Here is a 25,704-nt window from a genome sequence, read left to right on the forward strand (position 1 = left end):
GGGTTTCCGCTCCCCTCCGCCCGCCCGGCCCGGCCCGCCGCGGAGGATGCCTGGAGGTGGCTGGGAAGCCTCAGCCGCCCTCCCTAGCTCGGGGGCGGGGCCGCCTCTCCGCCGGCCCGGGTGGCGTGAGGGCTGGGGCGGGGGCCGGGGACCGCGCGGGGAGGGAGCGGGAAGGGGCGCGGGGCCGGCGGCCCTTCAATTGGCCGCGCCGCTCCTCGGCGCCGAGGCGGGAGGAGGCGGCCCTCCATTGGTCGGGCCCGGCGGCCAATCCCCGAAGGCCCGGGCGGAGGCGGGGGCGGCCAGAGGGGACGCGCGGTGCGGGCGGCGAGCGAGGCGGGCGGCGAGCGTGGAGCCGGGCGCGTCGGAGCGGACCCCGGAGCTCTGCGGCGCTCAGTCGGACTCAGTCGGACTCAGTCGGACCCCGTCGCCCAGGCACCGCCCCGCGGCCGCGACCGTCTCCTGCGCCGCCCAGAGGAGCGAGCTCGGAGCATCCCCCGCGGCGGCCACTTCTCGGGGCTAGGAGCCGGGAAGCGAAGTGCGAGAGAGCCGGGACCCCAGCGCAGCCTCTTCCCGCCGCCCGAACGACCATGACCCACTTCAACAAGGGCCCTTCCTACGGGCTCTCGGCCGAGGTCAAGAACAAGGTACGCCCGGCCCGGGCGGGCGCGGGGCCCCCGGGGCGAGAGGTGCGAGGCGCGCCCGGGGGACCCTCGGACTGGCCCGGCGCGGGGCCGTGCCTCGTTCACCCCTCGCGCTGTGGCTCACCGTTTTCCCGAGAGGGGACGTCGAGGCGGCGCCAGCGTAGCTGCCTGTCCCACTCGCGTCCCGTCCCCAGGCTCGCGGCGCCGGCTCCCGGGCACCCGCCTGGCTTTGTTCCCGCGCCGTGGGACAGCACTAGTGGCGGGCGGTGGGTTCCCGGGCGCCCGGAGTCCCGCGGCGCCGGCCTTTCCGGCTGCGGGGGTCTCTGGGGCGGTTTGGTGGCTGCAGGACGCGCCCTCCGGGAAGGGGGCGCTCCTGCGTGGCCACTCGCCTTTAGGCGGGGCCCGTCCGCGCGGCTGGGGACCCGGCGAGCCGCTGCTGCAGCCCCCGCCATCTGCTGGGGCCCCGGCTGCTGGGGGACCTCGCGCCTCCCCCCAGGGAGAGAGACCGCCTGGTGTCCCGCCGACCCCAGGGCCTCCCCCGAAGAACGGGAGCCGGTCCGGAACCCACCGCAGTCTTCGATCTCAGTGCCTGGGAAGCATTCAGAGGCAGATTGCTGCTGCTGCTTTTGCGAAAAATGGAGACAAAGCCTGAGCGCGCCGCTGTGGGAGTGATGTCTGCTTTTTATAAAACACAGAAGTTTGTAGTACATTAGACTTTCACGGCATCAAGGAGTATTTTTGTGTGTTGCTTTTGTTGAGGGCTTGTTTGCTGAGGCGGCTTATAGTTTGAGGCGACTGGGATTTGGTGACGCTCAGCTTTGCCACTGAGCCCAAGAATGCGTTAGGTTTATCTTTGGGACTTTTGGCCTGGGAAAGAGATGAGAGGCGTCCCCCTCCCCAAATCCTCTCCTTCCTTCCTCCCTCTCTGCATTCCAAGCCCATGACATCAGGGGTTTCTAGGGGGAGAGACCAGCCAATCGGCGCGGAACTGCGCACAGAACGCTCATTGTCTCCCTTCTGCTGTTCTGGCCAAAGCGCCACAAAGGAGGGCTGCTGTGTTTTAATTCCCATTAACCTCCCGGGAGCCCAAGCATGTCAGGATTGCCACCGCACCGTCCCACCGCTGGTAGAAGGCACTGGCATTGTCAGAGCTGGAACATCCTGGGGCCGCGGGTGTAGGCGGTGTGACGCGAATTATGTAGAGGTAATGAAGCGCACGGTTGTCCTACCCCAAGGGAGAGTTGTGGCTCTTGTCTGCGCATCATACCGGCCTTGAAGCAAGGAGATGATTTTAGTCCGTGTATCTAAAATGGAAACGTTCAGGTCCTTTTCAAACGTGTTGCCCATAGTAGACAACAGTTTGCTAAACAGTTTTTTAGAGTGCAGAAAGGTAAGCAGTTTGTGTATGATTGAGTGCAAACCTCACCAACGGAAAAGTTTGTAACAAGTTAATGCTCCCTTCCTCCTAGGGTTTAAAAACCGAACTTTAGGAAGCTTTGCAGAAGAATCCGCATGTCTGAAATGTTGGACATGCTACTTTGGCCTAGTTGTGCACAGTAATTGTAATTCCCCCCAGTGATTCTTGGCCGGCAGCAGTTGGGTCTCTCTACTACCTTTTGCATTGTAATTGAGGCACTGATAACATTGGCAGTCCTTCAAGTGACTTACTTTTCTTGGATGTTAATAATATTCATGCAAATTTGCTTTTTGCTGACTAATGTAGCAGCTTCTGCCCTTTTCCTGCTTACTACTGAGTAGACCCAAGGAAATGCATACACAGGCTAGATTACTATCATAATTATTATAAATGTTTAAAAACAGTAAAACCTCAGTTTTTAGAACCTTTGGCAAGTTAGTTATGAAGGCTGTGGGTTTATCCCTTTAAGCACTGAGCCCATTTTTTAATAACCCCTTTTCATTTCTGAGGTCCATTCAGACAGTATTCTTTCACAGGAAGTCTTTTGATCTTAACAGCAGAGCAGTCCTGTAAGGTGAGGAGGATTGCTGGGATTATCCAACATCATTTACAGATCAGTACACTGAAGCTCAGAAAGATTTGCTCGAGGTCACAGAAGTTGGACTGTTCTAAGAATTTTAACTTAAAGTGTTGAGGGAAGTACTTGGAGATGTTTTATACAAGCTCTACTGTCACCTTCTTTTTTTTTGGAAATGGTGTCTTGCTCTGTCTCCTGGGCTGGAGTGCAGTGGTGAGATCTCAGCTCACTGCATCCTCCACCTCCCAGGTTCAAGCGAATCTCCTGCCTCAGCCTCCCAAGTAGCTGGGATTACAGGCGCCTGCCACCATGCCTGGCTAATTTTTGTGTGTTTTAGTAGAAACCCCGTGGTTTTGCCATGTTGGCCAGGCTGGTCTCAAACTCCTGACCTCAGGTGAGTTCCCCCTGCGTCGGCCTCCCAAAATGCTGGGATTACAGGCATGAGCCAAGGTGCCCAGCCCTTCCCTCCATTTTTGCTACCCACCTTTCACTTCTTGACATTGTGATTATTTTTGTGATCCTGTTTCTGATCTGTTCTGGGCCTGGGAATCAAATAGCCATGACTGAGGCCTCAGGACTCCCAGGCGAAAGGTGGAGTATATGCAAAAGTGACATTGCGTGGTTTTGACCTTTCGATTCCTTCCTGCTTTTTCTTTATTTGCATAATTGATACATGGCTTGAATGCCAGATGACCCCTATCCACCCCCAATCTCATTTAACAAAGAAGTGTAGAAACGTCCTGGGGAGACAGTGTGGAGTAGACCTGGGGGTCAAGCATTTGTGAGTTCTAGTCCCTGTTCTGCCACTTCTGTCTTCTGTGATGCTAGGCAAGCTACTTGACTTCCGTCTCCTTTCTAATCTGTAGAACAGGGGAAAACAATAATTGCCACCCCAAAACACCATGTTGTGGAGATGTGTCTGGCTTACAGTCAATACTCAGTGACTGTATTGTAGCTATTAGCTCTTAGTAACAGAAAATTAGTTGTTGGTACTATATTTCTTTTTTTTTTTTTTTTTTTTTTTGAGACAGAGTTTCGCTCTTGTTACCCAGGCTGGAGTGCAATGGTGTGATCTCGGCTCACCGCAACCTCTGCCTCCTGGGTTCAGGCAATTCTCCTGCCTCAGCCTCCCGAGTAGCTGGGATTACAGGCACGCACCACCATGCCCAGCTAATTTTTTGTATTTTTAGTAGAGACGGGGTTTCACCATGTTGACCAGGATGGTCCCGATCTCTTGACCTCATGATCCACCCGCCTCGGCCTCCCAAAGTGCTGGGATTACAGGCGTGAGCCACTGCGCCTGGCCTGTTGGTATTATATTTCTTAGATTTGTATGTCCCTGTGTCTTTAAGTATTTGGTTTGTATTAATAGCTTTTGGTCTTGTTATGTAATATTCTAGCTGCAAAAACAGTTCATCAATGAATTGAGGAGGTCTCTGATTTTAAATACTTTAATCAGTAAAATTTCAGGGAAAAATCTTCTAAGACACTTGATTGGTAAGATGATGATTCATGGGCAGGTGCAGAGGCTCACTCCTGTAATCCCAACACTTTGGGAGGCAGAGGCGGGCGGATCACCTGAGGTCAGGAGTTCGAGACCAGCCTGGTCAACATGGTGAAACCCCGTCTCTACTAAAAATACAAAAATTAACCGGTTGTGATGGCATGTGCCTGTAGTCCTAGCTACTCGGGAGGCTGAGGCAGGGGAATCTCTTGAACCCGGGAGGCGGATGTTGCAGTGAGCCGAGATTGCGCCACTACAGTCCAGCCTGGGCAACAGAGTGAGACTCTGTCTCAAATAATTAAATAAATAAAGATTAGATAATATATGTCAGAACATACAAACTTAATTTTTTTTAATTTTTTTTTTTTTTTGAGACGGAGTTTCGCTCTTGTTACCCAGGCTGAAGTGCAATGGCGCGATCTCGGCTCACCGCAACCTCCGCCTCCTGGGTTCAAGCAATTCTCCTGCCTCCGCCTCCCTAGTAGCTGGGACTACAGGCGTGCGCTACCATGCCCAGCTAATTTTTGTATTCTTAGTAGAGACGGGGTTTCACCATGTTCATCAGGATGGTCTCGATCTCTTGACCTCGTGATCCACCCGCCTCGGCCTCCCAAAGTGCTGGGATTACAGGCGTGAGCCACCACGCCCGGCCAATTTTTTTAAATTTTTAATTAAAAAAAATTTTTTTTTCAAGATGGGGTTTCACCATGATGGCCAGGCCAGTCTTGAACTCCTGACCTCAGGTGATCCACCCACCTCAGCCTCCCAAAGTGCCAGGATTACAGGGGTGAGCCACCTCGCCCAGCCAAACTTAACTTTTTTTTAATAGGCAGGAAGTTTTGTGAAACAGCCTTAAAAAGAAGCCTGAGTTCCAAACTTTCAGCCTGGAATATGAACAAAGTTTCTTTAATAACAACAAAAAAATGACACCAAATGATCAATAACTTGTAGTTTACAAAAACCATCAGAGAGCAGAAGGGCCAGGGAAAATGCAGACAATGGTATGGATGGTTCGGTGGAGAATGGAAACACTCATAAATTAATGGGCCCTACAGATACTCTATAGGTTGAGCCAGGCCCTTGAATGCATCTTGGGAGCTAAAATGAAAAGTGAAACAGCACTGTGCCTCATAAACGATGAAAAAATTTAACAGGTCCTCAAGGGAAGCACAGCATTTCCTGGCAAAATGTTGGAGTTGGGGTAGTTTCCTGTCAAGTTGAGGTCACAATGAAGCATGTCTTCATCAGGCTTGGAGCAAATGCCACAGGAACCTTTCTTACAGGTCTCAGGGAAAGTGGAAGAAATAAATAGATGAGTGGGAAGGGGGAAGCTGAAATAATCTTACATTGGTGTGTTTGGTTGGGTAGAGGGTAACTGAAATACTAAGAAGCTCGGAGTCGGAATGCATATTCTCCTAGTCTTCTTCCCTGGAATGTCTGATTTGAGCAAAGCGGCTTCCCACAGGATCTTCTTGGTTACAAAATAGTATTTCTCAACACCTGAAAACCATCTTGGAAGACTTATTACCAAAATCTTTGGTTGTTGAAGAATAAGTTAAACAGTTAGATGGTATTAATCAGATAAGACAAGTGTCCACGACGTCCTCCCAGCCTGTTTGCTGGGTATGCTTTAGATGCACAGCTGTTCTGAGTCAGAGTGACCCAGGGTGACCCAACTATAAATTATACCCGAAGATGGTCTGCCTTGTCTTGCTGCTAGAGCAGCAGAATCTTGGTGAAAATGTGTTGGTGTTGGTGGGCTTAGCTTTTTTTTCTTTAAACTTGAATGTTCGGAAATTGGTTTTTAATTAAACTCTTTTTTTGTGTGTGCTTATTGTCTGTCTCTTCCCACCAGAGATAAAGCTTTCTATCTTATTCATGGGTGTGTCTCAAGTTCAGTATTTTAGGATATAGTTTGGCACATAGCATATGCTCAATAAATATTTGAATATTGACTTAATGACTTTATTCATTAGGAATAGATTTTGCTATCTCTAGACATAGGAAGTTAAGCATTACCTCTGTAGTCTACATAAGATAATTCTGTAGTGCAAGTGTGATGATTTTGAAGGATGTGGTTAAAAAGAAAATATTCTAAAAAAAAATACTTTATTTTTTGATCTTGCTCTGTTGCCCAGGTTAGTCTTGAACTCCTGGGCTCAAGTGTTCTTACTGCCGTGGCCAGCTAAAGCACTGGGATTACAGGTGTGAGCCACCATTCCTAGCCTTGTTTTTCTTAAGTAGTTTAATAGTTACTATCACATTGAAAATTTTCATCTTTAATGCTGATTTTGGGATTATCTCTCAAGACAGAAGTTTTGACTGGGCTCTTTCATAGACTCCTAAGTTGGGAATGGTAGAGGTGTCCTCTGCAAGGGTTTGTCCAGTGCCTGCATTTTCCTGAATATGGCTGGAGAAGAGGCCATTGATCCAGGCTGTAACTTTGTTCCTGGTAGCAACCAGCCATTGCTGTTGGTTTGCTTTAGTTTTTGTTTTCTTGTCTCGACCAAAGCAGACAGACTTTGCTGAAGTGACAGGAGGTACCGCGCTTCCTCCCAGGAGTTTTTTGGTTGGTTTGTTTTTTAGAGATGGGGTTTTACCATGTTGGCTAGTGTAGTCTTGAACTCCTAACCTTGTGATCCACCCACCTCGGCCTCCCGAAGTGCTGGGATTACAGGCGTGAGCCACTGCACCCAGCCTACTCAGGAGTTTTAATGAGGATTATTATCAAGCTCACTGTCCAGCTTTTTATAGTCTAGTATTTGTGGAAATTGTTCTGTCTCTAGCCACTCTTTTAGATTTCAGAAACAATCTTGACAATGATGGCATTGCTAATACTATGGTATAGGCTTTTCTTCCCTATGCCTCTTTCCCTTCCAGGTTGGGACATTGGGGTTAGTGAGAGCTTCCTGCCTCCTTCCCCTCTTTAACAGTGTATGCTGGGGCTGGGCGCGGTGGCTCAAGCCTGTAATCCCAGCACTTTGGGAGGCCGAGGCGGGTGGATCACGAGGTCAAGAGATCGAGACCATCCTGGTCAACATGGTGAAACCCCGTCTCTACTAAAAATACAAAAAACTAGCTGGCGTGGTGGCGCGTGCCTGTAATCCCAGCTACTCGGGAGGCTGAGGCAGGAGAATTGCCTGAACCCAGGAGGCGGAGGTTGCGGTGAGCCGAGATCACGCCATTGCACTCCAGCCTGGGTAACAAGAGCGAGACACCATCTCAAAAAAAAAAAAAAAAAATAGTGTATGCTGAGCCACGATGAATCTGACCTGCAGCATAAAAAGAGGAAGCACAGTTGGATGGTTTTGTTTTTTCACCTGTCATTACCATTGTATTCAGGAGAGTGAGGACACACATTTTCTTCTCTCTCTCTCTCTCTCTCTCTTTTTTTTTTGAGATGGAGTCTCCCTCTGTTGCCCAGGCTGGAGCGCAGCGGTGCCATCTATGCTCACTGTAGCCTCTGCCTCCCAGGTTCAAGCGATTCTCTTGGCTTCGCCTCCTGAGTAGCTGGAATTATAAGCACTCCCTACCACATCTGACTAATTTTTGTATTCGAGTTGGGGTTTCACCATGTTGGCCAGGCTGGTTTCGAACTCCTGACCTCAAGGGATACACCTGCCTTGGCCTCCCAGAGTGCTGGGATTACAAGTGTGAGCAACTGTGCCCACCCCTGCATTTTCTTTCTCAGTATAACTAGGTGGTGGTTGGAGGAAGCTTGCCCTTAGGACTTCTTGGCAAGTTCCATTTAATTTTAGGCATTACCCTCCTGTAGCATATACCATGTGCATTGGCTTTCCTTAACTTTGAACTGATTTTATAGCCACAAATGGGCTCTTAACTGTCATTCGTATGTACTTGTACCCTGAGATTTTTGTTAAGCATTCTTGGAGCTCATAGGTAGATCCAGGTTGTTTGCAGGGACAGAGTTTATACAATTTTGGAGTCCTCATTACAAAAAATACATAAATATCTTTTAAGATTTTTTTTTTTTTTTTTTTTTTTTTCCGGAGACGGAGTCTCTGTCGCCAGGCTGGAGTGCAGTGGCGCAGTTTTGGCTCACTGCAACCGCTGCCTCCCGGGTTCTCCTGAGTAGATGGAACTACAGGCACACTCTACCATGCCCAGCTAAGTTTTGTATTTTTAGTAGACACAGGGTTTCACCATGTTGGCTAGGATGGTCTCCATCTCTTGACCAAGGCAGGTGATCCTCCTGCCTCGGCCTCCCAAAGTGCTGGGATTACAGGCATGAGCCACTGTGCCTAACCCAAGTTTTACAAAAACCTATGGCCATGTGAACCTTTTTGAACTTGAAGATGCCCCTATACCTGTCATCCAAGGGCTTTTATTCCTCCGCAGCTGGCTGGTTAACATATTTACCGGCTGGGCGCGGTGGCTCAAGCCGGTAATACCAGCACTTTGGGAGGCCAAGGCGGGTGGATCACGAGGTCAAGAGATCGAGACCATCCTGGTCAACATGGTGAAACCCCGTCTCTACTAAAAATACAAAAAATTAGCTGGGCATGGTGGCGCGTGCCTGTAATCCCAGCTACTCGGGAGGCTGAGGCAGGAGAATTGCCTGAACCCAGGAGACGGAGGTTGCGGTGAGCCAAGATCGCTCCATTGCACTCCAGCCTGGGTAACAAGAGCGAAACTCCGTCTCAAAAAAAAAAAAAAAAAAAAAAAAAAAAAAAAAAAAAATTTACCTTCAAGTGTTTGAATCTGGCTTGCTTGAATCTGGAGGCTTTCAGTTTAAGTGTTCATATGAAGGCTGTACCGAGACCTGTGTGAAGCAAGTCCTTGAGTAGAGAAGACTAATTCCTAGTTTGCTCCCCACAAGGTAGGGAGGGACAGGAAACTTCAGGGTGTAGGTGTGACTGTTGGGTGCTGTGTCTGCAGTGGGAAGGTCAGGGAATTGGAGGCATGAATGCAGAAAAAAGAGGAGACCTTTTGTGCTTGGAAGCACTCTTCTGGGTGAGTGTAACCTAAGCATTTATGGCTATTTCCCCAGTTCTGGGGCATTTTCCGGGGAACTGTGGCCAGGGAACTTCAGCATTACTTCTTCCCCTCTCTACTCCTAAATATTTGGACACTGATCTTTCTCCATTATCTGCAACTTCTTACCCTTATTTTACCGAGCTCTACAAATGGATAGAGTGTGCTTCATTAGTGCATGTTTCCCTGTCTCCTTGTTTCTTGTGGGAGGAGATAGGAGAGAAAACAATCAATACCATGTGTAGCAAGTCTCTGTCATGCTGTTGGTTAATTCAAACATGTGATTCTACTTTGAATGCAAAAATAGCAACAGCAATCATATTATGCTTCTAATCGAGTATAGTATAGAAATTATACGTACACTAAGCATCATCATACTGTGAGCTTGCTGCAGACCTTGGTCGGACCTTGGTCCTTAGCGGCTGAGCTGGAACCCTAGGGCTGCTCTTTAGAGCCCACCTGTGGCTAGATGCCTTCCCCTGAATGGTCCCATTCTCTACTCTGAATACTGGGGTGCATTTGTTTCTGGGTTTTCCTTATCTTCAAAGACTTGGATGTTGTATTTTTAAAAAACCCCATCCCCACCTCTCCCAGCTCTCACACACACAGACGCATTCTTTACCAGCCAGATTTTCTTTTCTTTTCTTTTTTTTTTTTTAAAGACAGGGTTTCACCATGTTGGTCAGGCTGGTCTTGAACTCCCAACCTCAGGTGATCCGCCCGCCTTGGCCTCCAAAGTGCTTGGATTATAGGCGTGAGCCGCCAGCCAGATTTTCATTTCAAGTTTTCTTCTTCTCTGGGCTTTCCTCCGCTTCTTTTTCTTCTTTAGTGACACCCTGTCCTGCAGTCGGTCTTATATCACCTTCAAAGACATGCACGCGGCAGGTTAGTCTTTATATGGGCCAGTGGAAGAGTTAAAGTGTTTTTAGTCTGAAACATCTCTACCAAGTATCTTATGAACTTTTATTATTTTTTTAAACAGTTTTGCTCTGTCACCTGGACTGGAGTAGTGGTGTGAACGCGGCCCACTGCAACCTCTACTTCCTGGGTTCAAGCGATTCTCCTGCCTCAGCCTCCTGAATAGCTGGGACTACAGGCCTGTACCACCATGCCTGGCTAATTTTTTGTGTTTTTAATACAGACGGCGTTTCACCATGTTGGCCATGCTGGTCTCGAACTCCTGACCTCAGGTGATTTGCCTGCGGTGGCCTCCCAAAGTCCTGGGATTACAGGCTTGAGCCACTGCGTCCAGCCCAATTAGTTCTCTCTGCAACTGGGCAATATATTCATGTGCATTAGTCTGATACGATGATATTGGTGGTGGGTACATTTGGATATATTGTCACGTCTCCATGAGTTGAAAGGACTTTATGTTAAGCCAGCGTCTAAGCATCTTTAGGTGGATAGCATAATTGCCTGTGCCAAGACTATATAGTAGGAGAGTGCCTGTCTCTCAGCTTGGTTGTGGGAGCATCCAGTGATGGAAAAGACTTAGACTTGGAGCCAGGTCTGGATCCGAATCTCTGCTGAGCTAACAACCTTTGGACAGGTCATCTTTGCCTGAAGACAGTACATCTACCTCAGGGTGCCATCTTCCTTGCTTATGAGAACCACTTCTCTTTATGCAAACAGTTCCAAAATAGAAAAGCAAATAAGTGAAAGTATCCTGTATCCCTTACCCCTACCCTAACTGCTTATACTGCTTGGAAAATCGTTCAGCCATTTTCAAAACTGGATTATAGTCTGTTGTATGGATTTCCACTGATTATTCACTGCTTCCCTACTAAAGCAGTGAATACTGTCTTAAAAAAAAAAAAAAGACTATCTTAAAAAAAAAGGTTCACCTACCTACTGGTAGATATGGCTCATACCTGTAATCTCAGCACTTTGGGAGGCTGAGGCCGGCAGATCACAAGGTCAGAAGATCGAGGCCATCCTGGCTAACACGGTGAAACACCATCTCTACTAAAAATACAAAAAATTAGCCGGCGTGGCACGTGGCTGTAGTCCCAGCTACTTGAGAGGCTTAGGAGAATAGCATGAACCTGGGAGGCGGAAGTTGCGGTGAGCTGAGATCAGGCTACTGTACAAGACTCCATCTCCAAAAAAAAAGGAGTTGTGTGGGAAAGTGTGTAACTTTTGACCTAACATTTAAATGTATTTAGGTATTGCCAAATTGCTCTTCAAAAAAATTATTTCCTACCAGTGGTATGAAAGAGGAAGAAGATCTTTTGATGTTAAAAAAAAAAAAAAGAAAAAAGTAACTTGCTTTAGTTTCTTTCTTTTTTTTTTTTTTTTTTTGAGACGGAGTTTCGCCCTTGTTACCCAGGCTGGAGTGCAATGGCGCGATCTCGGCTCACCGCAACCTCCGCCTCCTGGGTTCAGGCAATTCTCCTGCCTCAGCCTCCCGAGTAGCTGGGATTACAGGCACGTGCCACCATGCCCAGCTAATTTTTTGCACTTTTAGTAGAGACGGGGTTTCACCATGTTGACCAGGATGGTCTCGATCTCTCGACCTTGTGATCCACCCGAAGTGCTGGGATTACAGGCTTGAGCCACCACGCCCAGCGCTTTAGTTTCTTTATTGCCAAGTCAAGAGTCACTGACATCTGTAGTCCCTACTCCATCTCTCATCCCCAGCAGACAGGTGGGAGTTGACAGTGGGATGGGATGAGGGCATCTCTTTCAGAAATTATTTGATAATACAGTAGTTTTTTAAACAGGAAGCTTTAGGTAGCATTAAGATGATATCTTATCAAAATGGCTATCAATTCATGTCAAGTAATTGGGTTTCAATGATATGTTGAATTCAGAGGAGGAAATCTTTCCAGTATCTTGATTGGAATAGCCAGCAAAGCATAGATGGAAGGATAAGCATTGACATTTATTGAGTTCTCACAACTGTGAATTAACTCATTGATTCTTCCCAGTAACCTTCTAATGTAAGTGCTGTTAATGATCTCTGGTTGGCAGGGAAGAAAACCAAAGAAGAAACTTGGTGCATGGTGGAAATGGGCTTCTAACCCAAGCATTCAGTTTCCAGAGCCCATGCTCCTAACCATTTTAATCTGAGGCCAGAGTTCAGGGAGAATTGACATGTTTCAAGACGAGAGGGTACTGATGCTGGAGAGAGCAGACCAGAGTGAGAAGCCCCAGGATAAAGTCCTTTAGCAAGAAGCTGGAGGAGGAGAGATTAGAGGGGCCTCCTGGAAAATACTAGGTGCTACATAGAGTCCCAAAGGATGACTGGAAACAGGCCGCTGGATTTGGCTACTGAGAAGTCACTGATTACCTTTTTTTTTGAGACAGGATCTTGCTCTGTTGCTCCTTCCCCATACTCCCCCTCCACTGTTTCCCCCGAGGCTGGAGTGCAATGGCTCGATCTTGACTCACTGCAGCCTTGACCTCCTGGGCTCAAGCAATCCTCCCACCTCAGCCTCCCAAGCAGCTGGGTCTATAGGCATGCACCACCATGCCTGGCTAATTTTTTGTATTTTTTGTAGAGATGGAGTTTTACTGTGTTGCCCAGGCTACACTGGTGACCTTTTGAGAGATCATCAGTAGAGCAAATTTCCAAGGGTTAGGAGAGAGTACTAAGTGAGGAAATGGAGAGGCTTGGCATGAAATAAATGAAAAACAGGACAGTGTATGAGGCTGGCAGCAGGTTCAATCAAAGATTTGCCAGTTCAGGGAAGATGGGGTAGCCTGTACCCATTGATGGACTAAGTAAAGACAACAGCTCAAAAACACAGTGGGTGGGAGCAAAGCAGAAGGGCAGGAAGGTCAGCGGGAAGAGAAGGGGCCCAGCTGGGAAGGGAAAGGTAAGAGGACCATGAAAACGCAGCACTGATGTGGAGAAGTCCTCTTCATATGAAATAGGGGTATCACTTTGTTTCTGACCTTATTTTCCTGGAGCCACTGATGTCTGATGGGGAAGGAAGCGGGGATAGGAAGAGATGGCCCAGCCTGTGATGAGCGCACTGCTGATTGGGCTGTGCCTTTGGAGCCTGGCCACTGCCTCACTCTCCTCTTTCCATTGGCCCTTGATCTGGAAGGGATGAGAAGTGGGTTTATTTTGCTTGAGCCTGGTTGTATGTAGCAAGCCTTTACCATATAATCTTCAAGAGACATTTGTGTTCGGGCATAGCACTCTGATGGAGTATGTAATGCTTCCAGAGGACCTTATTTTTCTCCCTCATACATGCTCTCAGATCGCATTACAATTATGTAAAATATGGAGTTTGCCTTTACTGTGGAGGGTTCCATGTGATCTCATCACAAGATCCTTGCAGACTTCGGGACTGAAAAGGGGAAACCATGTTTAGGCTGACTTTCTTTCAGAGGAACTCTGAATTTCGTAGTTGATTATGTCCCTCTTTGTCTTGGTGTCTAGAAAGCTTGGACTTCAGTTTGCATCTAACCCATCTTTGGGTGGCATTTGTGTAGGACTTGGTGACATGCAAGTGTTTGAGCCTTATCTCTGACTTCATCTTTTTTCCACATATCCTCATTAAAAGCAAAATGAACATAATGACTTTTTACTTAGGGTCTCAAAAAGTGTATCTTTGTATGCTATTTCATAAGGCACAGTGTGGGCCGGGCATAGTGGCTCAGGCCTGTAATCCAAGCACTTTGGAGGCTAAGGCGGGCGGATCATCTGAGGTCAGGAGTTCAAGACCAGCCTGACCAATGTGGTGAAACCCCGTCTTAAAAAAACAACAACAACAACAACATAAGGCACAGTGTGAATACTCTTTTTTTTTTTTTTTTTTTTGAGACGGAGTTTCGCTCGTTACCCAGGCTGGAGTGCAATGGCGCGGTCTCGGCTCACCGCAACCTCCGCCTCCTGGGTTCAGGCAATTCTCCTGCTTCAGCCTCCTGAGTAGCTGGGATTACAGGCACACGCCACCATGCCCAGCTAATTTTTTGTATTTTCAGTAGAGACGGGGTTTCACCTTGTGGACCAGGATGGTCTCGATCTCTTGACCTCGTGATCCACCCGCCTCGGCCTCCCAAAGTGCTGGAATTACAGGCGTGAGCCACCGCGCCCGGCCCGTGAATACTTCTTTTTTTTTTTTTTTTTTTGAGACGGAGTTTCGCTCCTGTTACCCAGGCTGGAGTGCAATGGCGCGATCACGGCTCACCGCAACCTCCACCTCCTGGGTTCAGGCAATTCTCCTGCCTCAGCCTCCTTAGTAGCTGGGATTACAGGCACGCGCCACCGTGCCCAGCTAATTTTTTGTATTTTTGGTAGAGACGGGGTTTCACCATGTTGACCAGGATGGTCTCGATCTCTTGACCTCGTGATCCACCCGCCTCGGCCTCCCAAAGTGCTGGGATTACAGGCTTGAGCCACCACGCCCAGCTGAATACTCTTAAAAGGAGGAAATAGGATCAGCCTGGGAAACATAGGGAGACCTCATCTCTACAAAACATTTTTAAAAAGGCAGCTGTGGTGGCACATGCCTGTAGTCCTAGCTACTTGGGAGGCTGAGGTGGAAGGATCCCTAAAACCTGGGAGGTTGAGGCTTCAGTGAGCTATTATCATGCCCACTACACTCCAGCCTGAGTGACAGAGCAAGACTGTCTCCAAAAAAAAAAAAAAAAAGAGAGAGAGAGAGAGAAATAGGAAATTCTATCCTAATTTTTAATGGAATTGTCATATTTTCTAATTCTCATTGGAGAAAAAATGGTGCTCTTTGGCACAGTTCACATATCTGTAAGATTCCATCAGCATCTATCCCATGTTTAAAATCAGATGTGTCCATTCCGTTCGTAGCTGGTTGTGTAAAGCCACCTTCCTCAAATGGGACAGACTCCATTTGTAGTAAGCAAAAAAGCATTTGCAATCTGAGATCCAGACGTGGATCTAGATGCCGAGAGGAGTTCCAGATTTACCAAGGCTGACCCAAAGGGCTGAGATCCCATTTCTCCTTGGCTCACTTTCATGCCTTGTCCTGTCAATAGCCCTGAGTAAAGGAGCCGCGTGGTGTTTTGACTCAGTTTTGGGGTTGGCAGATGGAAGCATGGGGATGAGTGTGGTCAGTGATCTGTGACATGAGGGTTTCCCAGGTTGGTTGAGACCAGTTCCTTCTCAGAACAGGACAGTGGATGTCTGGGACAGTGATGTTGAGGCGGATTTCGTGCCTGTCTTGAGTCACAGTAGACGGTGAGGCTCGTCCTGTGAAGCGGGCTTACTGAAGAGTTGAGGAGGGAGTGTACATTCTGAAACTACAGAAAAGCTGCAAACGTGTCACATGCCTTGTCGTTACGGAAAGATAAATGTCAGCTCTTCAGTGTTACCCATGCTCCTGACTCAAGGGTTATTTGGGAGGTAGGTACCTAGAGGTCCTGCTGAAGAGACAGCGCTTGACAATCTGGAGCATGGCAAAGAGCTGATACCTACAAATGTGGGAATGAATTAGGCTCTTAAATACTCTAGCGGTGAGACAAAGAAAACAAAAGCTTGAAGAACATCTCTAGTTACATCTCTTTTCAGCAAAATCTCTACAAATCTCCAAAATTCAAGACCTGCCTGGCCTCCTTCCCAGTGAGAGGATCTTCTCCAACAACCTTTGTTGGAGGTCATCTCTTCTTGCCTGTGCTTCATTGGCACTCAAAACGTAGTATTTTCCCATGCCTGTTTGCTTCTAGTTCATCTCTTGGGAATTTCTACATATGTGTGCCTGGTCTGTCCTCTGTCACTCAGGATAAATCACCTCCCTCTTCTGTGTGACTTGCATTTAAATATTTAGATGGGAGCTAACTCGCCTCCTAAACTTCCAGGTTGTATGTAGCCACTCCTGGTTAACCAGTTTCTCATAATAGGATGTATATGGTTTTTCTAATCCTTTCACCACCTAGTTTACTCCTTCTAGAAACGGATGTCAGCTTATCAGTGTCCCCTTTCAGAATGCATCACTCAGAATCGATCATATTGCCACAGATATGGTTTAACCTACCAGAGTACACTGGGATTGTTAACTGACTTCCTTTGATTACAGAGCTTTAGCTCCTTTTGTTTTAGTCAACAGAATCACTTGGTGAGGTAGACAAGACAACTCCATGTAGAAGAAGGATTCTAATCCTTGCTTTGTCAAATTGACTTTTCCTGTCTATAAAGTGTGGTGGTGGTGATCACTGTGGGAGGTTTTCTGGCTCACATGAACTCCATGCGCACCCATTTTTTGTAAATAATGCTTTCCTTGGTAACCTCATGGGGCTGTTTTGATTTAAACAAATAAGTAATACTGTTTTATAAAGAATTATATAACTGTGCAGACCAAGATAGTGTTGGGTTTTTAACTTACTCAGCTCACTGAGTAGGCATTACTAATGATAGAACTTTGGGGCAGGATTTTACATATATTTTGAATAAACTGTGTGTTAATGTAAGAAAGATCCTTCTGATTCCCAGTTTCCTTAATAAGTATGCTCAATAGTTTCTAAATCATTAATGACCAAAACAGAAGAAAACACCTCTAAATCCAAACATTGAGGTACACATCACCATGAGTTTCTTCTGCCATGACGTAATCAGCACAGTGGGCGTGGTGTTCTTTCTGACTGTACCCTACTTCTGGGGTCGCTAAACTGGACTTCAGGAGTGCCTTAGACATAAGGAATTTTTATCAGAAAGTAATGCAATTATATCCCTAGTGGGCCATCTAAGATGAGCAGATTGGCAGATCAAGGAGATGTGACGCCCATAAAAGGCAGTGGCATTCACATGCAGATGCCTTTCCGAAACAAGAAAGATCTTTAAATCTGAGGCATTTCTCTAGGCTGGTAATATCAGTGGGTGAAAAATCATGAATTGAGTACACACTATGTATCAGGCATGGGCATGAGGGATACAAAGATGGACAAGAGCCTGTTCTTCCCTCAAGGAGGGGACATGGGCAGGTGTTCTTGGACATGCCTTGTGTGCCCATGCAGCCTTGGTGATGGCTGCCCTTCCCCCCCAAGTGCTTGCACACTGTCTCCCCAGGAGTCCACTCTAGGAGGGTGCCTGCCAGCCTCCAGCCAGTAATAGAACCTTGCTTTCTGAGTAGGGTTGGGATGGAAGCAGGCCTCCCTCTAGGTTCTTGTTATTACCGTTTGCCAAGGCTTCTCTCACAGTCAGCTGCTTGATACGCACTTCTTTGTGTCTTAGATTTTCTGGGAATCCAGTGTCTATATTTGTTCCCTCCTTGTTTCGATTCAAACTTTGAAAAATCCACTTTAAACTATGTGTGCTCTAAGCTTGGCAGTCTAACAGTCATTTTCTAGACAGAGAAGACAAAATTTGACATTTTGTTTGCTCTGCGTCTTTCTACCGTTATACCCTTTGCTTTAGGCACTGGACTAGGTCCTTTTTAATTAATTAATTATATTTTTTGAGCAAGGTCTCCCCTCTGTTGCCCAGGCTGGAGTGTAGTGGCCTGATCTCAGCTCACTGCAGCCTCGACCTCCCAGGTGCAAGTGATCCTCCCACCTGTCACCCTCCCAAGTTGCTGGGACCACAGGTGTGTGCCATCGTGCCCAGCTAATTTTTGCAGTTTTTCTAGACACGGTCCCACTACGTTGCCCAGGCTGGTCTCAAACTCCTGGGCTCAAGTGATCCTCCAGTGTTGGCCTCCCAAATTGCTGGTGTGAGCCACTGCACCCATCCTAGTTATTTTTAAAGCTTTAGTTTCTTGCCAGTCTCACAATATTTGTATATTATGAGATACATTTTTATATATTGTGAGATATAATGTCTTTGTATTTACCTGACTGTACACATTTGGAGGGAAAAAAATCGTGCTGGTTGGTGCCATATGCTGATACCTTGATCTGAAGATCCAGTTGTACCTCTGAGAGGACGACCTGGCTTTAAAATGCTCCTAGACTTTATTCCTGTTTACCTGAGGTGAGCATGATTTCCCACAGCTTTCAGATGTCTGGTTCTTCCACATCAGATCTTTAGCACGTTCACGCCATGGAATGAGTCTTGGATTCTTTCGTGACTTTGAGAAAGGCATGCATTCTATCTTCACATCACTGTCCCCAATGTAAAGTGATTTTCTCTAGAATTCTCAGTCCTACCCTCCATAAGATACGTGCCTGATTTTGTAAAATAGTTCCTCGATCCTTTTTGTCAGCAATAGTCTGAAAAAGACTGCGAATTTCAGATGCAAAGACGTTCTAAGCAGCGACAAGAGCTTTTGCAAAGACAGGCAGGAACCAGCCTCAGGAAGAGTGGTAAAGGGAGTAGACAGTGGTGAAGGCTGGCACCCCACGTGAGCCTGTCTGCAGCGGGGCTTTCTTTGCGATTAAAAACAATAGGTGGAACAAATTGCAGTGGGGTTTGGTTAATTGCATGCTCTGTACCTGGGCACTCAAGCTGGTAAAACCGGAGGGCATGCATGCTGCTGTGTGTCAGGTATTGCAGTCGGTCCTGGATGTTCCTATGGAACAGGCTTCATCCTCACAGTGGCCCTGGAAGGAAGGAGTCTACCCACAAGAAATGGGGTGACATGGGTTCAGTTACTTACTGAGGTCACACTGGCACTGGGAACACAGTGTTTTGAAGTTTGACTTGAAAGCATGTGATCTTCAGTACATGTTTATAGGATTCTTTGTGGAGAGACTTAAGGCAGATGAAAATGTTGAAGCCTGTTCCTTGTCCTTGCGTGAAATACCAAGAATGGCAAATGATAGTGAGAAGGAAGGAAAGGAGGAATCTCGATATTTGAGACGGAAATCTGTTTGGTTCCTATTTTAGGACCATGGTAGCCCCCACTGTTCTCGTCTCTCTTTATTTTAGACACCCTATTTTATATATATATTTGTGAACTCTTTAACATACCTTATTTAACATCTCTTTCTGCTAGAATGTAAGCTTTTAGGGAGTTGCCTTTGAACTGTGCCTGGTATGAACGAGCCATTTAGATGAAGGACCGAAAGAAGGAATAATGGAGAAAGAAGACGAAAGTCGAATCTAAGGAACACAGGGAACACTTGAAAAACAGCAGCTAATGTTGAATACGAGTTTACTTAGAGAGTTTGGAGTAATGCTGGATTACCCTGGTGGCTCAAAACAGGTGCCTAGTGAGAGTTCACACACAACTGAAATTTAGGGAGACTGTTGTAATCACCAGGGACAGTAACCTGGAATTGTTTGCTTCCAGGTTTGAACAAGCTCTGTGATGATAATGCATTGTGAGAAGGAATACATGTGAAAGATAAGCAGTCTTCATTCTTCAGTAGATTCTGGAATGTCCTGGGTCTGGCAGGGGGGCATCAGACAGTTCTTGTACGTGAATATCATCACTCTACCTCATGGCAGGTGTGCCCCCATCTTTTTCTCAAATTGCACTTGGGCTGAATGCTCCCTGCGTACACCAAGAAGCACCATTCAACAGTGTGGGAATTGTGCTTTTGGGTCAGCTGTTGAAGTCCTTTTTGAAGCTAGGTCTCCCCTGTTTCTCTGTCTCCCTTTCTGAGGGTTCTGAGGGGGAAGCTTCTCAAATCTCAGAGCCAGGAAGGGGCATGGCTATTTCCCAGCAGCTGGTAGGCTTGTATCTGCTCTGATGTCTCCCTTCACTGTTAGGATGCATAGGCCTTTGGGGTTGTGTTTCTAAAGGCGGTCTTCGTCCAGAGCTGTTGGATATGTGATTAATGTTGATGTGTGGTATGTGTGCATGTGGGCTGGAAGAATAATTGGCTGAAAGATAGGCCCTTCCCTTTGGGAAGAGAATGTGATTTGGGGGAGAGACTTGTACATCAGTCTACCTCAGTGTTTCTGAACCTTGTTTTCATTATCACTTTCTCCGAGAGATGTTTTAGGCATTGTCTGTAGTTACCTCCTATCCCCTGCCAGATTTAGTACAAAGGAATAAGATTTTGTTGGGTAGGGTTGAACTTTGGAGGATCCTGAGTTTTTGTAATGTCTTAAGTTTCTTTTTTACCGTCTACCACAAGAAACACTTTTCACCCCTTTGGGACACTACCACCCTTGTTATGGATGCATGTGCTACCTACTTGCATATCATTTATTTTTGTTTTAGAGACAGATTCTCACTCTGCCACCCAGGCTGTATGACACAATCATTAGTCACTGCATCCTAGAACTCCTGGCCTCAAACGGTCTTCCTGCCTTGGCCTCCCAAAGTGCTAGGATTACAGGCATAAGCCACCCACCTGGCCTATTTTTTTTTTTTTTTTTTTTTTTTTTTTTAATGGAGACAGGGTCTCCCTGTATTGCCCAGGCTTGTCTCGAACTCCTGGGCTCAAGGGATCCTCCTGCCTCAAAAGTGTCAGGATTACAGTTGTGAGCCACCATGCCTCGCCCAGCCTAATTAAAAAAAAAAAAAAAAAATTACTATTTTAGAATTGGCCTAGCATGGTGGCTCACACCTGTAATCCCAGCACTGTGGGAGGCCAAGGCGGGCAGATCAGTTGAGGTCAGGAGTTGGAGACTAGCCTGACCAACATGGCAAAATCCTGTCTCTACTAAAAATACAAAAATTAGCCAGGTGTGGTGGTGGGTGCCTGTAATCCCAAGTACTCCGGAGGCTGAGGCAGGAGAATCGCTTGAACCTGGTAGGCAGAGGTTGCAGTAAGCTGAGATCTCGCCATTGCACTCCAGCCTGGGCAACAAAGTGAGAGACTCCATCTCAAAAAAAAACAAAACAAAACAAACAACAACAAAACCAAACAATTATTATTTTAGAATTATAAAAGAAAGTGAGGGCTAAAGAAAGGTCATAAAACAAGAAAGGATTGACCTGCATTTGAACTGAAGGGTGACTGCACACTGGTGCTCTTGGCTGTCCTGACGAGAGAACCAAGGGAAGCTCTGAGGGCTGAAGCCACCACCACCATCACCACGGGATGAGCCCTGGACTCAGGCACAGGAAGATGAAGAGGAGCAGGTGAAGTTGTCAGAGGAGTTGGAGCAGAGCAGATTGACAGCTGAATGCTGGGAGGAGAATTCGCTGCATCTGATGCCCCAGGAGGCTTTTTTCTTGGTCCTTTTCTTCACATATTGGTTGTATCTGCCAAGAGGGTTGTTAGAGAGCTTCAGGGAGGAGCCTCCAGAGGATGTGTCCAGATGGGATTCTCCTGGGCTTCCTGGATCATTTGCGTGTGCACCTTGATGCGAAGAACGCTGTCAGGCAATGCTTGGAGAATTTGTGCATGCTTAAGAAATGAAGGGTGGGCATATAAAGTGAGGGACCGCTGTGGATTGGAAAGAGTGAGGCAGCAAGTCTGTGAAAGCAGCGTGGGAAGGCCAAGTAAAGTAAATCTTGAAGAATAAAGAAAAGGATGTTTATCAACAACTTGGAAGAGTAATTTTTAAGTAAATTAGAGTGAAATTTCCATGAAGTATTAATGAGGTTAGTTTGAGCAATTATTTTAAGCTAGCTAGCTTTCAGTGAGGGAAAGAAAATGTCAGCATTTTTCTGCCAGTTGTTCAGAAATTAAAGCTTTTTAGATGAAAATAGTGAATCATTTTTCTTGGCCAAAGATGACTTTTTAAAATTGCTCCCAGTTCCTTGATTTTAAAAGATGATGCTGTTTAGCTGGCCTGAGTGCATAAAGCTCACTTACTAGAAAAATACTCGCAGCATTTGGATAGAAGAATGCCATTTCTCCTTTACTTAAAGGAAACCCTTAGCCTAAACCAACAGTTATTTGGTGTGGCTGCCTTCCTCGTTTTAATTTTTAATTGATCAGTTGGGGCCTTGAATTTTTCGTACATGTACTTATGAATTTCTTCTGTGCACATGATAATATGATAAGTCTCAACGACAGCATCATCTGTCCAGAGCCCCACCCCGCAGCCACTCATTGGTAGAGCCAGGATTTGAACTGAGGTCCACCTGACTCCAGTGCTTGATTTTTCTGTCTCATCACTCCCTTGACAAGAACTGTCAACAGAGAAGATGAAAACTTCTTACTGGAATCTACTAGGATATTTCAAGTCAGGTATGTAATCACTTCATGGTTTGGGGCATGGCACCAAATCTGTTGGACACATTTTGAACAAAGGACACATAAATAGGCTTTTAATATTTTTCTGCTTAAATAATAATTGGTGTCATTTGGTATAAGAATTACCATCGTCATCACCATCCTGCGAAATACCTCAGACTACTCCAGTGTGATTTTGTCCTCTACATTTAAAACGAGAAAATACTTATTCAATTTTTGATTCTTTGACCAAATTGTGTAGACAGCTGAGAGCAGGAAAGGGCCTAGCAGAGTCTTCCAGGTCAGCCTTCCTCTTGGATCCAGAGAAGTTAGAGGAACTAACCCAGGGCCCACAGCAAAGACAGAGGGAGCCAGGCGTGGCACCAAGGCAGAACTCCTCTCACCCTAGCATATGATGTTTTTCTTCAGATTGATCAAAATCTATCTCCTAGTTGAGAATGCCTCGATTTTTGGAAAAAACAATCACCTTACAGTTAGAATTTGCTTTCCATAGTTAATGCTTGAGGAGTACTGTTTTCTCCTTTTCTTCTTTGCCTATCCCCTTTCATACCCCCACCTCCAATTTACATGGAGAGAATTAATTTTTCTAGCCACCCAGAACAAGACCCCAGTGTGAAAGTGTAGTCAGGACTTCAAAATTAATGTGTCTACCGGCTAGGCGTGGTGGCTCACATCTTTAATCCCAGCACTTTGGGAGGCCGAGGCAGGCAGATCATCTGAGGTCAGGAGTTTTCAAGACCAGCCTGGCCAACATGGCAAAACCCTGTCTCTACTAAAAATATAAAAATTAGAAGGGCACGGTGGCATGTGCCTGTAATCCCAGCTACTTGGGAGGCTGAGGCAGGAGAATTTCTTGAACTCGGGAGGTGGAGGTTACAGTGAGCCAAGTTCACACCACTGCACTCTTAGCCTGGGCAACAGAGCAAGACTCCATCTCAGAAAATAAAAATAAAGATGTGTCTACCAATTTAATATTTATTTTTGAAAGGTGCCATATAAAAATGGGTTTATTTGCTGTGTTGGAGGAGATGCATTATCCAAGAATATTTATCTGAGGCATAATAGGAGTAATGGAGGCTGGGAGTGGTGGCTCACGCCTGTAGTCTCAGCACTTTGGGGGGCCGATGCAGGAGGATTGTATGAGGCCAAGAGTTTGAGACTAGCCTGGGAAACAGCCTTGCATTGTACTTAAAACTGTCTTTTATAAACTAACCTCCAGGCCAGACTTGATCCATGAAACATTGCACAGTTAGTCGTCTTAATATGAAAATATATAAACTTGTTGGATTTCCTTTTTAAATTCTGCTTAAGTGAATCTACAGTTTAAACCAATTATCCATTATTCTGTCAAAGCTGTAGAGTCATTTTTCCAATTTGGGGTAAAGGGCACAAAGGATCAAGAACTGCCATCTCCCTAAAGCCACAGTAATTTAGTGAAATAATTTGCCCTTTCTCAGTCAAAGTGGAAGCCTCATGTTTTGGTGTGGTGGGGAGGGGAAGAGGGTCACTGAAAGCAGCCCAAGAGTGGTCTACTTATGTGCCAGGGGATCGCTCAGGCTCAGGCGCCTTTAAGAGGGGGACGTGGAATATAGAGCTTTCCATTTATTTGACCTGGGAAACAGGATCTTTTTCCAATTTTGAGAAATGTAAAAGGCTGTTGTGGCCCTTGATAGACATAAAAAGGAATGGTGATCAAGTGTGACACTTTGAGTCTGTGTTTAAGACTCAGTGTTGGTTTTCACTGTTTGGTGACTTACAGGGAAGCTGGCCAGGTTCGGAAATGTCTGTCCTGATCCGAGTGATCAGGCTCTCTCTGGCACTAGCAACCTAGGGCATTTCCCACAGTTGTGTGTGGTTCCTCCATGAGTAGTGTAGACTGGAACTTGTGAGACCTCCTCGTGACTAAAATGTCAAGATGCCATTTCATTTCTCACAGTAATTAAACCTCCATATGTCTTATGGCACAGCAGACATTTCTACCTTTATTCCCATTTCCAACAATGTAATTGATTCCCAAGCTCATGTTCTCTATCCTCTGGGCATTTCCTATGTATACGTGGCATTTTCACCTGTGCTGAATAAGACAAATGAAACTGGATTTTTCCTTCTTCCCAGATGTAGGTTATTTGTGGGTGGCGGGGGTTGGTGGAGGATGGGGTCTCACTCTGTTGCCCAGGCTGGAGTGCAGTGGTGTCATTCATGGCTCACCTTAGCCTTGATCTCCTGCGCTCAAGTGATTTTCCTATCTCAGCCTCCCAAGTCGCTGGGATGATGGGCACGTACCATCAAGCCCAGCTGATGTTTTAATTTTTAGTAGAGATGAGGGCTCTGAATGTTGCACAGGCTAGTCTCAAACTCCTGAGCTCAAGCTATTTACCCAGCTCCGTCCCAAAGTGCTGGGATTACAGGTGTGAGCCACTGCGCCTGCCTCAGCTGTATTCTCCATAAACCTGATTAACCAGCCCTTTTAAAGACTCCAGGACAAGGAATAGCTTCAGAACTTGGGCATGTGATTTGTTAACAATATTTTGTTTAAATTTTATTTTAAAAATTATTTTAAATTGAGGTTTGTGGTCGTATTAAAAATGGATCTTTCAAAACTTATGTTTAGTAGTTTTACCATGTATAATAATAGCATAGCATTTGTGTTGGTGAGTTGCCTTTATTTTAGAATTCTGCACGTAAGAAGTTAACAAACTTTCTTTTAGTTTTATCATGTGTTTGGGTGGCAGGTTCAATGCTAGGTACTAAGAATCGAGTGAACTAGATGCTTTTCCTTCCTGTAAGAAGTCTAATAGGATAGCGACTACATAAACAGAATTTAAATATTGTACAGCAATTAGTACAGAGGAAAATGTGTGTGTGGTATGTAGTGTGTATTTGGCTGAATAGGAGGCAAACACCAGAACTTTCCAGTCAACAAAACTATTGGATGTTATGTTTTGGCCAGGTGACATACTCTGTAAAATAACTGCGTGTGTCAGAATCCTCTCCCCATCTTTTTTTGGAGCAGGGTGATTAATGACTTAAAGTTTGAGTGCCATATTATAACACACCGTTAAATCCTTGTCACTTCCTGTGGTTCATGAATGGAAATCTGATGTCTCTGGATGGATGTTCTCTCCCAGTCAGTCCCAGCCTCTCCATGTGCTGTTCAAAAATTTGTTATTAGTTACTGAAGCTGTAACAGTTGATTAAGTTTGCCAGTGAGCTCTACTGAGTGTCATTTACTGCACTTCACAGCTGTGGTCTTAATGGATCGTGAAAGCAGAGCTGAGTCGGCAGTGTCTGGTGCTTGAGTAAAATTCTTCTAAAGTGAGTTAACTTGTATTTCAGATTGCTTCCAAGTATGATCATCAGGCAGAAGAAGATCTTCGCAATTGGATAGAAGAGGTGACAGGCATGAGCATTGGCACCAACTTCCAGCTGGGCTTAAAGGATGGCATCATCCTCTGCGAGTGAGTTACGGCCCTCCGTAGTCTGTTTCTGCTCTTCCAGTTCTTTCCACGGCTTCTTTCTTAATCTCCTCAGCCCAGGGAGTCACACCTTGATATTCTACAATACATTTATTGCTTTCCTTTACTGATGTTAAAGGGAGCAACTTGAT

At 46.1% G+C, this 25,704-nt stretch overlaps 1 protein-coding gene across 2 annotated transcripts in view; it reads left to right on the forward strand.

Moving 5' to 3' along the window:
• Window positions 1–231: 231 nt before the first annotated feature.
• CNN3 (calponin 3) overlaps window positions 232–25,704 on the forward strand; it is a 32,505-nt gene continuing 7,032 nt past the window's right edge. Inside the window, exons 1-2 of one of the 2 annotated variants that reach the window (XM_039460777.2) lie at window positions 232–644; window positions 25,434–25,555. In XM_039460777.2, the coding sequence (XP_039316711.1) occupies window positions 588–644; window positions 25,434–25,555 (179 nt within the window). In that variant the 5' untranslated portion in view covers window positions 232–587. Of the gene's footprint in view, window positions 645–1,493; window positions 1,846–25,433; window positions 25,556–25,704 lie in introns of those variants that run through there. The other variant, XM_074381396.1, reaches the window with a different exon arrangement.

The sequence above is a fragment of the Saimiri boliviensis genome, chromosome 11 (assembly GCF_048565385.1).
Source record: "Saimiri boliviensis isolate mSaiBol1 chromosome 11, mSaiBol1.pri, whole genome shotgun sequence".
Classification (NCBI taxonomy): domain Eukaryota; kingdom Metazoa; phylum Chordata; class Mammalia; order Primates; family Cebidae; genus Saimiri; species Saimiri boliviensis.